This window comes from Ranitomeya imitator, chromosome 6, assembly GCF_032444005.1.
Source record: "Ranitomeya imitator isolate aRanImi1 chromosome 6, aRanImi1.pri, whole genome shotgun sequence".
In the NCBI taxonomy this organism is placed as follows: domain Eukaryota; kingdom Metazoa; phylum Chordata; class Amphibia; order Anura; family Dendrobatidae; genus Ranitomeya; species Ranitomeya imitator.
The window spans coordinates 441,759,641-441,773,186 of record NC_091287.1 but is presented as its reverse complement, the minus strand read 5'-3'; the positions used below and the strand labels follow the sequence as shown (position 1 = coordinate 441,773,186).

The following is a 13,546-nucleotide window of genomic DNA, read 5'->3' as shown; positions in this document are numbered from 1 at the left end:
ATAGGGAGGCTGAAATAAGCTGTCCGGATGGTAAGTCGTGTCTGCCATTGCTGCTTACCACCCTGTCCTGTCCGGAGGGTGACGGCCAGAGTACTGTGTGTTGCCATTGGGAATACACAGAGCGTGGAGTTTTGGGGACATGAGCAAACATAAATGTGAACTTGTTATTTGAATTTTCACTTTTGCATGTAGTCACTATTTTAATAAATTGTAACTGGGAAATGCAGGACTGAAAGAGAGAATCGTATCGAAGAAAATTTCTGAAGACCTTGATGAGACCGACTCCCTGCCGTCAGGTAAGCCCTCTTCTGACCCAGTCTCAAATCTTCTATTTTTTTCTTCTCTTTTAGCATTTCATAAGTTACTATTGTTTTAAAAGCGATGGGGAAAAATCCAATTTTTCTTTTATTATGTAAAAATATATTGTCTATTTTTTTTTCTAATCGTTTTTTTTTTTTTTTTCAGATTGTAGAAGTTTTATTTTTATACAAGACCATTTTGTCTAATTTGATGATTTGGGGGACTCAGCACAGTATACTGTAGCTTCTGTTTTATGGGCCTTTGTGTGCCAAAGTGAAAAGTGTTAAGATTTCAGGCTTTTTTAATATACTGTAGATAGTTGAAAATAAATCCCCAGAAATTCTTTAATACGTCCTGTTTGAGTCATCAGTGACTGAGTAGTATTTGTACCTAAGTTACAATATTTGCCAGAAAAGTTTGACTAAGTTCCCATACACCGACGGATAAGGAGTGTTCCAATCCTAAGAATATTATTATTGGTCTGGCAATTGCCTAAATAATATGGAAAAACATTAGTTATTGGGTGAAATAATTTTTAGGCTTGCTTAAAAATTATCATTCTATGCAGCACAGCATCCTGAGTAAACCTCTGCTGTTAACTTTGATCTTTCTGTGTGCATGGAAGTGAGGTCGGCTTGTCTAAACAGGTCATAAATCTTTGTAGAAAACACAACACTTTCTAGAAATGCAGCAGAAAATCTGCAACATCAAAAACTCCCCAAATACTCATCGTGGGAACATAACCTAAAAGCCCAAAGTGTTAAAGGCTTCTGAAATATTTTATTCTCCAATGTAAAATAACAATATCCTGTATTTGTATTTCACGCTGGCACCTATCCAACGATGTTGGCGCCGGGTCTCCCGAACTTTGCGTGACGTTACGCCACGTGAGCCCTGCAGCCAATCAGCTGGCAGTTTGGGCTGGTGTGCTCATTGCATAACACCTATAAAGGCAGTAAGAGCAGAGCAGCCCTGTGGCAGGCGCGGACCGGCTGCACGGCTCATGTGATAACACCTTACAGTGACTTCGAGAGATCCGGCGCCAACATTACTGGAACATCGCTGGTGTGGGAGGGGAGTATCGGGGATTTTTATGCTACATTTGAAAATATATTTAGGAAGGTGCTGTCTTGAGTAGTGGACATTCCCTTTTTAATATGATTTTAATATGATATTCAGGAGTTTTCCACCAATTTGATATTAATGACCCATCTATCCGAAAGGTAGTCCATGTCGGGCGATGAGAATCCAACACCGATGTTCATCAGCTGTTTACAACCCAACAGCGGCAGGATGTAGACCGTGAATAAAAGTATTGTAGATTTAATTTAGATTTCATAAATTAGTCGTGCACAATAAGATAAATGAGTTTTATTTTTATCAGAGAAATCTTTCTCCTTTTAGGGCCGGTGTTTTATTTTTCTAAATTCTCAATTCCAAGGTAAAATCTGTATTTGGTGAAGACAGATGGTTACATTACTGAGATAGGAGATGATTGTTGGTTTTTATAAGATTCTTTATCAATAAAAGGAGACGGAAGGAAGGAGTTTTGCATCTAGTACTTACCTCCTCCTTCCCTCTGCTTTATAAAGAATCTCCTCAGCAGCAGCCGCCGCCGTCTCCTATCTCAGTAATGGAACAATCTGTCTTCACTGGGTACAGATTTTACCTGTAAATTCTGAATTTTGAGAATAAATTATCAGTCCTGGCGGAGAAAGAAGCAGATTTGTCTGATAAGATTTCTTACAAATTCTCTTATTTCCATGTGTACTATTGGTTTATGAAATGAAAATGACGGGTTACTCTTTAACCCCTACGATATCTGCCGTACATGTACGGCGCAAGTCTGAAGCACTGTATGGTGCGGGCTCACATGGTGATGGCTGTGTATTACCGGTCTGTAAAACTTGCAGATGGAGAGGAGCCCTGCCTGGGATTGTTAGTCTCTGACAGTGGCCTTTAATACGGCATGGGGGGTGTGACTCCATTCACTCATCTGCGGGACCGTGACGTGATCGCGCGTCGCCATTGGGTTGCTGTGACACCCAGGAGTCTGCTGAAGTCCCTCCATGCTTGTCGTTACGGAGCTCCTTTGAAAACCTGCTTGTGCCGCACTTCAAAGGAGACCGTGATTTTTTTTTCTATATGTGGCATTGCTGTATATAGCAGGAGAGATCAGGTAAAAAAAATAAATCAAAACAATTTGAAAGATATGAAAAAAAAGGTTCAAATTACCCCACTTTTCCCTGATTAAAAATGGATATTAAAAAAATATAATGAAAATACACATGTGATATCGCCGCTTTCAGAAAAGTCCGATGTATCAATATATAAAACACCAAATCGAAGCTTTTTGGTCACTGTAATGCCACAGTAAATGCTGTAACAAGTGCTCAAAATGTTCCATCTATCCCAAAATTGTGTCAATAAAAACATCTCTCCCCGCAAAAAATAAGCAGTCACACATCGCCATCGACCAAAAGAATAGAACGTTACAGGTCTCGGAAAATGGCTACCTAACCCCCCAATTTTTTTATTTGCAGACTTCTGATTTTTTTAATTTTTTTTATTTTTTCACCACTAAAATAATTTAAAAACACTGGACATGTTTGATATCGCAGGAATTGTACTGATGGGCAGGATCATATTGTAAAGTTATTTTTACAGCACAATGAACAGGGTAAAAACAATTCCCAAAAAATGTCAGAATTGCAGGGTTTTTTTTTCACAATTTCTCCCCGCTTGGAATCTTTTTTCCGTTTTCCAGTATACTGTATGGTAAAATGAATGGTGTCATTCAAAAGTACAACACAAAAAACAAGCCCTCATATGTCTGTCGACCGAAAAATAAGAGTTATGGCCCTGTGAAGAAGAGGAGGAAAAACGAAAACTCAGAAACAGAATTTGACCCTGTCGTGAAGGGGTTAAGCAAATACAAATGTAAGAATGTTGGTTAAAGCATCACTCCAGCATATGTATTTTTTTCTTTAGTGTTGGAGTGGTGCTTCTAATGTAAGGTCCCAGCTCCGGGTCTTATACTCGATCTCTAGCATCTTCACCTTTTCTCAACGCCGCTCCGGTTCCGCGACACCATCTTTTGACCGGAAATTTGACTGTCCGGAAGTTACGTCACAAGCTCTCAGTGCAATTCTTATGAGAGCCAGAGCAAAGCCCTCAGACCTGGATTGAAGAGTGACCTTCTGCTCGCTCCATGAAACCCTGGAGTGATCCGGGAGGTCACAAGATGCCGGAGACCGACGAGCAGCGGTGATGAAAGGTGAAGATGGCAGCAGATGAGCATAAGAGTCAGGGACCTTAGATTAGAAGCATCACTCCAGGGGTGAAATAAAAACGCTGGAGTGGTGCTTTAATGGAGATAAAAAATTCCACCCTTTGAACAGTTTGTATCTATGGAAATTCTTAGAGGAAATTCTACAGGACCGCTGTTAGAGACACTACATGTGCACTTTTGTTTTGACAGAATGAAACTGAATGTCCCAACATAAGTCTGCTTTTAATAAAGGATAGCTCCGACCATTTGGGTATTTAAACCATCCTTTGTGGGCCGTACAAATAGCACACTAACGTCGCCCTCAAAGTATGTCCTGACGCCAACACTGGTGTCAGGATCTAAGCTTTCATTGCATGCAGCTCAGCATTCAGTAGTGAACACTGCGTGCGCATTCTCACACAGCAAGAAGAAATTAACATCAAAATACAGCTTCTGGCCCAAGTACTGTGATATTTTTTTTTTTCAGGAATCTCACTGAGGTCCGAATAAAAGGTCATTGAGGTTCCTCACATCTGCTTTAGGGTTACATGTCCCCACTGTTTTCTAAAGCTTTTTGCCTCCTTCCCACTGGCATTTAAAGGGAATTTGTCAGCAGGTTTTGCTACCTTATGAAATGGCAGCCTAATTTAGGGAAAAAAAAGCTGAAACCAATGATGTATCACTTGGATTACTAGGTGCAGCCGTTGTGACACAATCAGCATTTTAGATTTAGCAATACAACAGAGCTTAGGAAGCTAGCCCTGCCCCCACCACAGCCAACCCCGCCCACACCAGGCTCTGTATACAATGTATGTACAATGTGCATAGACAGTGAGGTGCCTATCACAGGAGGGGGCGTGTCAGACTAGCATGCATGCGCTGCTGTGTCCAACACTGGGGAGCTCCAGGTGCTAAAACATTAATTGAAAGAAAACAAAACTACTGAGCTTGATAAAAGAGGCATGACTGAAATCTGTGTTTTAACCCCTTCCTCATGCTGTCTTCAGATTACATGACAAAAACCTGCTGACATATTCCCTTTAACTGCTTCTTGACATAAGTATACATGCTTTCAGTACAGGGCAGTAGCCACCTCCTGATGTGCAAAATGTTAATAACCCACAATTCCACTTATGAGAAAAACATCCAGCCTCCTTTGTTAAACGCTGCTTTATTGTCTGCCATTACTACCTCTTGTGACGGGGCTCTTCACAATCTGACTGCACTAACTGTAAAGAACCCTTTCCTCCACCTATAGTGAGTGCCCCCTGGTACTTTGGAAGGAACCAATCATATGCCAGTCCTTTGTATTGACCACACATCTATTTAAACATATAAATGAGATCTCCTCTGAGATGTCTCACTTGTAAGCTAAACTTTTCTAACCTCTCAACATATGATAGATCAAAGGCAGTGACTCGATTATTACATTTGATGGAAGGCCTGACTGTAGCTTTCCAAAATCCTTTTTAATATATGGATCCCGTATTCATGAGTTATCTATGGAAGATGTAGGGAATCAGGACGTAAAGTCCTGGATGGAAGATATGTGTCATTGGATTGGATCCCATATTCTTGAGTTCTTTATGGAAGGTGTAAGGAATCAGTAGGCAAAGTCCTGGCTGGAAGATATGTGTCACCAAGGTGGCTGGCATCGGTAATGTAACTCCTGGAAAAGAGGGCATTGGTGACAATGTTACGGAGAGGTATTTTAGTGGACCAGATTTTGGGTCTGGGATTTAGGAGTGACCACAAGAGCTTGGGTGGTAAAGGTCATTCCTATACATTCTAGTCCCGGGGCTTGCAGGTCCTACATTAGGCAGCTGGGTTGCCTCGGGAATGGTCTGTAGTGTTGGAGAGGAAAAGAACATTAAAGGAAACTTGTCACCAGTTTTTTTTTGCTCTTAAACCCTGCCCATCTCTTTTTCAAAATCCTAAGTGTTACCGCAAACCCTTTATAGCCTCAGATAGTGCTTTACTTTTGTCCCACACTGTATGTAAATTGCGCTGTCCGGTCTGATGGGTGTCTCCACATTGTGTTCAGCACCACCCTGGACCATTCAAACGCCGCCTCTTATAAGTACATGTAAGTGGATGACATCTCTCAGTGATCCTCTTAGTGCCCGAAGTCTCGCACCTGGATTTAATATTACATCAGGATCTGAGTAAGATGATTGAATGGGCAAACAATTGGCAAATAAGGTTTAATATAGAGTATTACACAGAGTAATCCTATTGCTGCATATTCATTAAATGAGTGTGTACTGGGGACTACAGAAGAGAAGGACTTGAATATTCTGGTTACAAGTAATATATTGTCAAGCTCCGTTTTTATTATTCTACAAAGTTTTATGTCCTCAGCAAAGGCAGACACTTAACTCTCAATCCCATGCACAAGGCCATTAATAAAGAGTAAACAATTGAATTTAAAACTGACCCTTGTGCTCCCCACCGCTGACCCTCGTGCTCCCCACCGCTGACCCTCGTGCTCCCCACCGCTGACCCTCGTGCTCCCCACCGCTGACCCTCGTGCTCCCCACCGCTGACCCTCGTGCTCCCCACCGCTGACCCTCGTGCTCCCCACCGCTGACCCTCGTGCTCCCCACCGCTGACCCTCGTGCTCCCCACCGCTGACCCTCGTGCTCCCCACCGCTGACCGTCGTGCTCCCCACCGCTGACCCTCGTGCTCCCCACCCCTGACCCTCGTGCTCTCCCCCGCTGACCCTCGTGCTCTCCCCCGCTGACCCTCGTGCTCTCCCCCGCTGACCCTCGTGCTCTCCCCCGCTGACCCTCGTGCTCCCCACCGCTGACCCTCGTGCTCCCCACCGCTGACCCTCGTGCTCCCCACCGCTGACCCTCGTGCTCCCCACCGCTGACCCTCGTGCTCCCCACCGCTGACCCTCGTGCTCCCCACCCCTGACCCTCGTGCTCTCCCCCGCTGACCCTCGTGCTCTCCCCCGCTGACCCTCGTGCTCTCCCCCGCTGACCCTCGTGCTCTCCCCCGCTGACCCTCGTGCTCCCCACCGCTGACCCTCGTGCTCTCCACCGCTGACCCTAGTGCTCTCCACCGCTGACCCTAGTGCTCTCCACCGCTGACCCTAGTGCTCCCCACCGCTGACCCTCGTGCTCTCCACCGCTGACCCTCGTGCTCTCCACCGCTGACCCTCGTGCTCCCCACCGCTGACCCTCGTGCTCCCCACCGCTGACCCTCGTGCTCCCCACCGCTGACCCTCGTGCTCCCCACCGCTGACCCTCGTGCTCCCCACCGCTGACCCTCGTGCTCCCCACCGCTGACCCTCGTGCTCCCCACCGCTGACCCTCGTGCTCCCCACCGCTGACTTTATTCCAGTTAGCAAATGTACCAGTTACAACAACTAATTCCTGTCCCTTTAATGCACAATGCAATCATATAGTGTAAAAATATGATTTTAAAACCATGACCAAACCATGAGCGAATTCAGAAATATTGCGCCATGCTAAATGTTGCAGCAGGTAAAGCAATTTAATTAATCACATGAAGGTAAAGAAAGTGATGAATCTATCCATAAAATGCTGTAGAGGAGAATACTTTGTGTAAGCCACCCTATTTGATATATGAATACAAAAATCTATCAAGTTCTTGTCCTGCTGTGAGCAAAAAAATTAAACGATGAAACAAAAGTGGAGCTTATAAAGAAATAATGTGGCAGCAAAAATAAAAGGATAAAGTAAATTGCAACAGGAGCCAACAAATGTGGATCTGAGACCAATGTTCTGTCAGGAGAGTACGAGCTCCCAAGTTAAGTTACAATCACAACTTTGCCAGTGCATGCTGGAAGTTGTAGTTTTACACCGGCTGGAGAGCCGCAGGTGGCTGACCCCTGGTCTGCTGTAAGTAGCTTACACCGAATGACTTGATATTTCTCAGTGGCATCATATATTTACAGTGCTAATCACAAATGTAAATGTTCACATCCCTTTTTCATGTTTAAACCTGTCTGGTTGTGTACTCAGGGCTATATGCTGATATACGCTGACCTTAGACACCATAATCCTGTGTAAATGGCAAGTGTACAGTTGCAGAAAGAAGGTTTTATTATTTTACTGTACTTCTTCCAGACATCTCCGATGCTACTTTAGAGGAGGTGCTGAAGGATATAAAAGATTCCCAACCGTCTGAGAATGGTAAGTGAATTGGCTCCTACTTAGTAACTGTCGGAGTTCACATCTGAATCCCAACGTAGCGCACTGTATTAATGTCAACCAAGCCTAATGCTGTCATACCCTGCCCTCAGAATATTTTCTGCTTTACGGTTTTTGTAATTTTAGAAAATTCACCTCTTGTTTCAGATGATTTTGACTTAGAAGATGCGCTGGATGATCACGAAACACAAGATGGTAATGGCTTTTCCTTTGTTATCCATTTATATATTGGCACAGGGTTGTACAACTTGGGACAAAGCACTGCCATCAAAATTTTTATCCTCTTAATATATTGCAGTCATCATATTATATGGCACTGTGTACTTACAATTGCTCGTTTTGCATTTCTACTCAGCTAATTCTTCTCTTTTCCATTAAGTCTGTGACATCACGTGATAAACTGACTAGCTGAATCCTTCTAACCTCTTTCTATAAAAGGGAAAATATTTAGAATTGAGAGTCCTCAGTGGTTGATACCATGGATTTTTTTTTTTTTTTTTTTTTTTTCCCTATACTATGTTGTGCATAAATATGTGATTCTTCAGAATTTGTTTTAGTCTTTGCCTGATGAAGAGACCTGTGTAGTCTCGAAAGCTTGCAATGTGTTACCATCTTTTCAGTTAGCCATTAAAAGGTATCAACCACTGAGGACTCTCAATTCTAAATATTTTTCTATCCACTGGCTAACACGGTACCAAGATATATTTCTTTCCTGTATAAAAGGGAAATCATTTTTCCCTATATGAATCATCACTGCAAAAGTCCCCTGGCAGGGGCCTCTGGGTCAGGCGTTACATAGAGCAGCGAAAAGAGAAAAATGATCTGGGTAGAAAGGCAAAATGAGTAATTGTAAGTACACAGTGCTATATAATATGATGAGTGCAATATTATTTATATTTATTATTATATTGTCATTTATTCCATGGCACTTTACATGTGAAAAAACAAGTACAATATTCTCACGTAAAGAGTCACCGACTGGTACGAGAGGAGAGTGGACCCTGCCCGCGAGGTCTCAGTCTACAAGGGATGGGGTGGATACAGTAGGTGAGGGTAGAGTTAGTCATGCAGCGGTATGGTGGAACGAGGGTTAGTGCAATTTGTACTCCTGCCAGAAGAGGTGGGTCTTCAGATTCCTTATGAAGGTTTCCATGGTAGGCGAGAGTCTGATATGTTGGGGTAGAGAGTTCCAAAGCAGGGGGATGCACAGGAAAAATGTATGTAATTGTGGGAAGAGGAGATAAGAGGGGAGTAGAGAAGGAGATCTTGTGAGGATCGGAGGTTGCGTGCAGGTAAGTACCGGGAGACGAGGTCACAGATGTATGGAGGAGAAAGGTTGTGGATGGCTTTGTATGTCACGTTACAGGTCCAGGAGGACAGAGTAGTGTCGCTTGGATTTGGCAGTTAGTAGGTTATTGATTTTAGTCAGGGCAGTTTCAGTGGAGTGATGCATTCGGAAGCCAGACTGTAAGCGGTCAAAGAGAGAGCAGGAGGAGAGATGGGAGGACCGTTCAAGATGGACACTGTTCCAGAAATTTTGAGGCATAGGGGAGAAGCAATATGGCCCTATAGCTAGACACAGAGGATGGATCAAGGGAGGGCTTTCTTAGGATGAGTGTGATCGAGGCATGTTTGACGCACGAAGGGAAGACACTAGTTAGTGATAGGTTAAAAAGATGAGTTTGGGTTGGGATGAAGACTGTGGTGAGGTTTGTGATGAGGTGGGACTGGATCAGGTCAAGTGCACAGGTGGTTAGATGTGATTTGTAGAGTAGAGCTGAAAGTTGATCTTCCATAATGGCGGAGAAGCTGGTTTTGGAGGAGGAGGGCTGAGTAGTTAGGAGTAGAGATGAGCAAATTTGCTCGGGTTCCTTCTTATTCAGCTACAGCTATAGCTTGCCGAATTATAGGGAACCCGAGCAAATTTGCTCATCTTTTAGTTATGAGGAGGGGCTGTGGGTACTGTTCAAACATTTCTCTGATATCTTTAGCTTGAAGAATGAGGCGAAATCTTCAGCTGAGATTAGAGAAGAGGGAGGAGGTGCTGGGGGCAGAGGAGACAAGTGAAAGTACTGAATAGATGTTTAGGGTTGTGAGACAAGGTGGATATGAGAGATGAGAAGTAGGTTTGTTCTGCTGCAGTGAGTATGGACTTGAAAGTAGTGAGGGACTATTTGAATGTGATGACTTGTCATTGGAATGGGATCTTTTCTATCTCCGCTCAGTAACCCACCTCAATTCTTTAGTCATCAGGCTAGTATGCCAGGGTGGCCTGTTGATGTGCAAACTTTGATATGTGTGAGGGGAGCAACTGATTCGAGAGGTGCAGCTGTTGTGCTGTTATATAAAGCGGCAGCAGCATCTGCTTTATGTAAGGAATAGTGATGAGCGAACATGCTCAGATAAGGTGTTATCTAAGCATGCTTGGGTGCTAACAGAGTGACTTCGGCATGCTTGAACAATATGTTAGAGTCCCTTTGCCTGCATGTCTGACTACTGTTGGACATCCTGAACACATGCAGGGATTACCCCATCAGAAGAATTATACTACATAGATGGAGTTACTTGTACTCTGCCTGACCTCATTTTCATCAATGTCAAGCTTTTTTAGGTGGGTGCAAAAATGTGCTCTGTGCTTTTGCTCCTGCCTCAAAAATATGGACACTGATTATAATGATGCCAGGCAGAGCACAAAGTAACTCCATTTGCTTCATTAAAGTCCACTGACGATTGGCTTTTATGTGATGTGATCCCAGCCTTAAAGGAGATGTCCACTACTATGACAACCCCTTCTCTATCTTAATGTTTGCTCTCTTTAAAATAAAAAAAACCCCTATAATCACCTCTGATGCTGAGGCTGGCCCCTCACTTTCTCTTCATTACATATATCTAAAATCGGGGGCAGTGACGCCAGGGATGATTGGGCGCTGAGTGTCAACACCGCTGGAACATCGCCAGCACCGGAGGGGAGTATAGGGGTTTTTATTTCAAAGTGAACCTGTCAGCAGTTTTGACCGATATAAGATACGGGCATCACCTTTCAGGGCTTATACACAGCATTCTATAATGTTGTATTATCTACCCCCATCTCGACCTGGAAGAACTGAAAAATAGGTTTTATTATACTCACCTGGGGGACGGTCCGGTCCGATGGGTGTCGCTGGTCTTGGTCTGGCGCCTCCCATCTTCTTATGATCCTCGTCCTCCTGCCTGCTGCGACTCTGCATCATCCACACAGTCTCCTCGGCATCACGCTCCTGCCCAGGCGTACGTATCTGCCCTGTTGAGGGCAGAGCAAAGTACCTCAGTGCACAAGTGCCGGAAAAGGTCAAAGAGCCCATGGGACCAGACCGCCCCACCACAGGTGAGTATAATACGTTATTTTTCAGTTCTTCCAGGTCGGGTTGGGGGCAGATATACAGTATTATACAACCCCTGGCAAAAATTATGGAATCACCGGCCTTGGAGGATGTTCATTCAGTTGTTTAATTTTGTAGAAAAAAAGCAGATCACAGACATGGCACAAAACTAAAGTCATTTCAAATGGCAACTTTCTGGCTTTAAGAAACACTAAAAGAAATCAAGAACAAAAAATGTGGTAGTCAGTAATGGTTACTTTTTTAACCAAGCAAGGTGATTCCATAATTTTTGCCAGGGATTGTAGAATGCTGTACATCAGCCCTGAAAGGTTATGGCCGTATCTTATATCGGCCAAGACTGCTGGCAGGTTCACTTTAACGGGTGCAGACATTCTGATTGAGCCATTTAAGAGGGTTACAGCATGAAGATGCCAGCAAAAGTATTCATTCTTTGTCATCAAGCTTATACAATGATGTGGAGGTTAAACATATAAAATATTAGAAGTTTTAATTGCTCTTTATTTATATTGGAATTACCGTATATACTCGAGTATAAGCCGAGATTTTCAGCCCAAATTTTTGGGCTGAAAGTGCCCCTCTCGGCTTATACTCAAGTCACGGTAGCGGTGGGGTCGGCAGGTGAGGGCGCTAAGGCATACTTACCTAGTCCCAGCGATCCTGGTGCTCCCCCTGCCCTCCCACGGTCTTCTGTGCTGCAGCTTCTTCCCCTCTTCAGCGGTCACGTGGGACCGCTCATTAGAGAAATGAATAGGCGGCTCCACCTCCCATAGGGGTGGAGCCGCCTATTCATTTCTCTAATCAGCGGTGCCGGTGACCGCTGATAGAGGAAGAGGCTGCCGCTTAGAAGACCGTGGGACAGGCGGGGAGCGCCAGGATCGCTGGGACTAGGTAAGTATGTAATATTCACCTGTCCTCGTTCCAGCCGCCGGGCGTCGCTCCATCTTCCCGGCGTCGCTCCGCTCTGACTGTTCAGTTCAGAGGGCGCGATGATGCATATAGTGTGCGCGGCGCCCTCTGCCTGATCAGTCAGAGTGGAGAAACGCCGGGACCGGACGCTGGGAGCTGCAAGCAAGAGAGGTGAGTATGGCTTTTTTTTTTTTATTGCAGCAGCGGCGGCACAGATTTATGTGGAGCATCTATGGGGAAATATGAACGGTGCAGAGCACTGTATGGGACACAGATATGGGGAAATGTGTATGGTGCAGAGCACTATATGGGGCACAGATATGGGGAAATATGAACGGTCAGAGCACTATATGGCACAGCTATGGGACAAAAATGAACGGTGCAGAGCATATATGGGGCACAGATATGGGACAATATGAACGGTGCAGAGCACTATATGGGGCACAGATATGGGGAAATATGAACAGTGCAGAGCACTATATGGCACAGCTATGGGGCAGTATGAACGGTGCAGAGCACTATATGGCAGCTATGGGGCAGTATGAACGGTGCAAAGCACTATATGGTACACCTATGGGGCAGTATGAACGGTGCAGAGCACTATATGGCACAGATATGGGGCAATATGAACGGTGCAGAGCATATATGGGGCACAGATATGGGGCAATATGAACGGTGCAGAGCACTATATGGCACAGATATGGGGCAATATGAACGGTGCAGAGCACTATATGGCACAGATGTGGGGCAATATGAACGGTGCAGAGCACTATATGGCACAGATGTGGGGCAATATGAACGGCGCAGTGCACTATATGGCACAGCTATGGGGAAATAATGATCTATTTTTATTTTTGAAATTCACCGGTAAATGCTGCATTTCCACCCTAGGCTTATACTCGAGTCAATAAGTTTTCCCAGTTTTTTGTGGCAAAATTAGGGGGGTTGGCTTATACTCGGGTCGGCTTATACTCGAGTATATACGGTAAGTATTTGGTCCGACCGATGACTAAAAAGCAATTGTTGCTTCTACTGTTCCTCCCAAAGCAACAGTTTTGACCTTCTCCAGATCAGTGGGATGGGAGCCAATGGAGATTAAAAAAAAACAAACAAGCATTTATTATGCCACTTTGAGCCTCACAGCCCTTTCAAACCTCTGAGATTACATTTTTGAGCCCCGTTTGTCTTTTCAGATGCAGCAAGTGAATTCTCCTTAGAAGATGCTGTGGATCCCAGTGTTGTTTATGGATCACTTAGCTCTGAACCAGGTATGGAACTTAATTTATTACATAACTGAAGGGAACAAATGTGGTGTTCTTATTTCTGTTTTGCAAAGTGCCATATGCACTCGTTTTCTTGAACATCCCATATTTATTGTGTAATTTAGTGTCTGAAGGAAAAAATGTCTAATATTTATCATGTTTCTATTTTGTCAGTGTATATCTAATCCAAGTAAGTTTTTGTTTCGACACCTTAGATCAGTGTTCCCCAAGTTCAGTCCTCAAGA

General features: G+C 44.2%; 1 protein-coding gene across 5 annotated transcripts in view; it reads left to right on the top strand.

Annotated features, from left to right (window-relative positions):
- The window catches only part of ASPH (aspartate beta-hydroxylase), a 223,983-nt gene that overhangs the window by 82,615 nt on the left and 127,822 nt on the right, over positions 1 to 13,546 (top strand). For all 5 annotated transcript variants that reach the window (XM_069731394.1, XM_069731396.1, XM_069731393.1 and 2 more), the window contains 4 exons: positions 228 to 296; positions 7,670 to 7,735; positions 7,901 to 7,948; positions 13,233 to 13,307. In XM_069731394.1, coding sequence (XP_069587495.1) covers positions 228 to 296; positions 7,670 to 7,735; positions 7,901 to 7,948; positions 13,233 to 13,307 — 258 coding nt within the window. The remainder of the gene's footprint in view (positions 1 to 227; positions 297 to 7,669; positions 7,736 to 7,900; positions 7,949 to 13,232; positions 13,308 to 13,546) is intronic.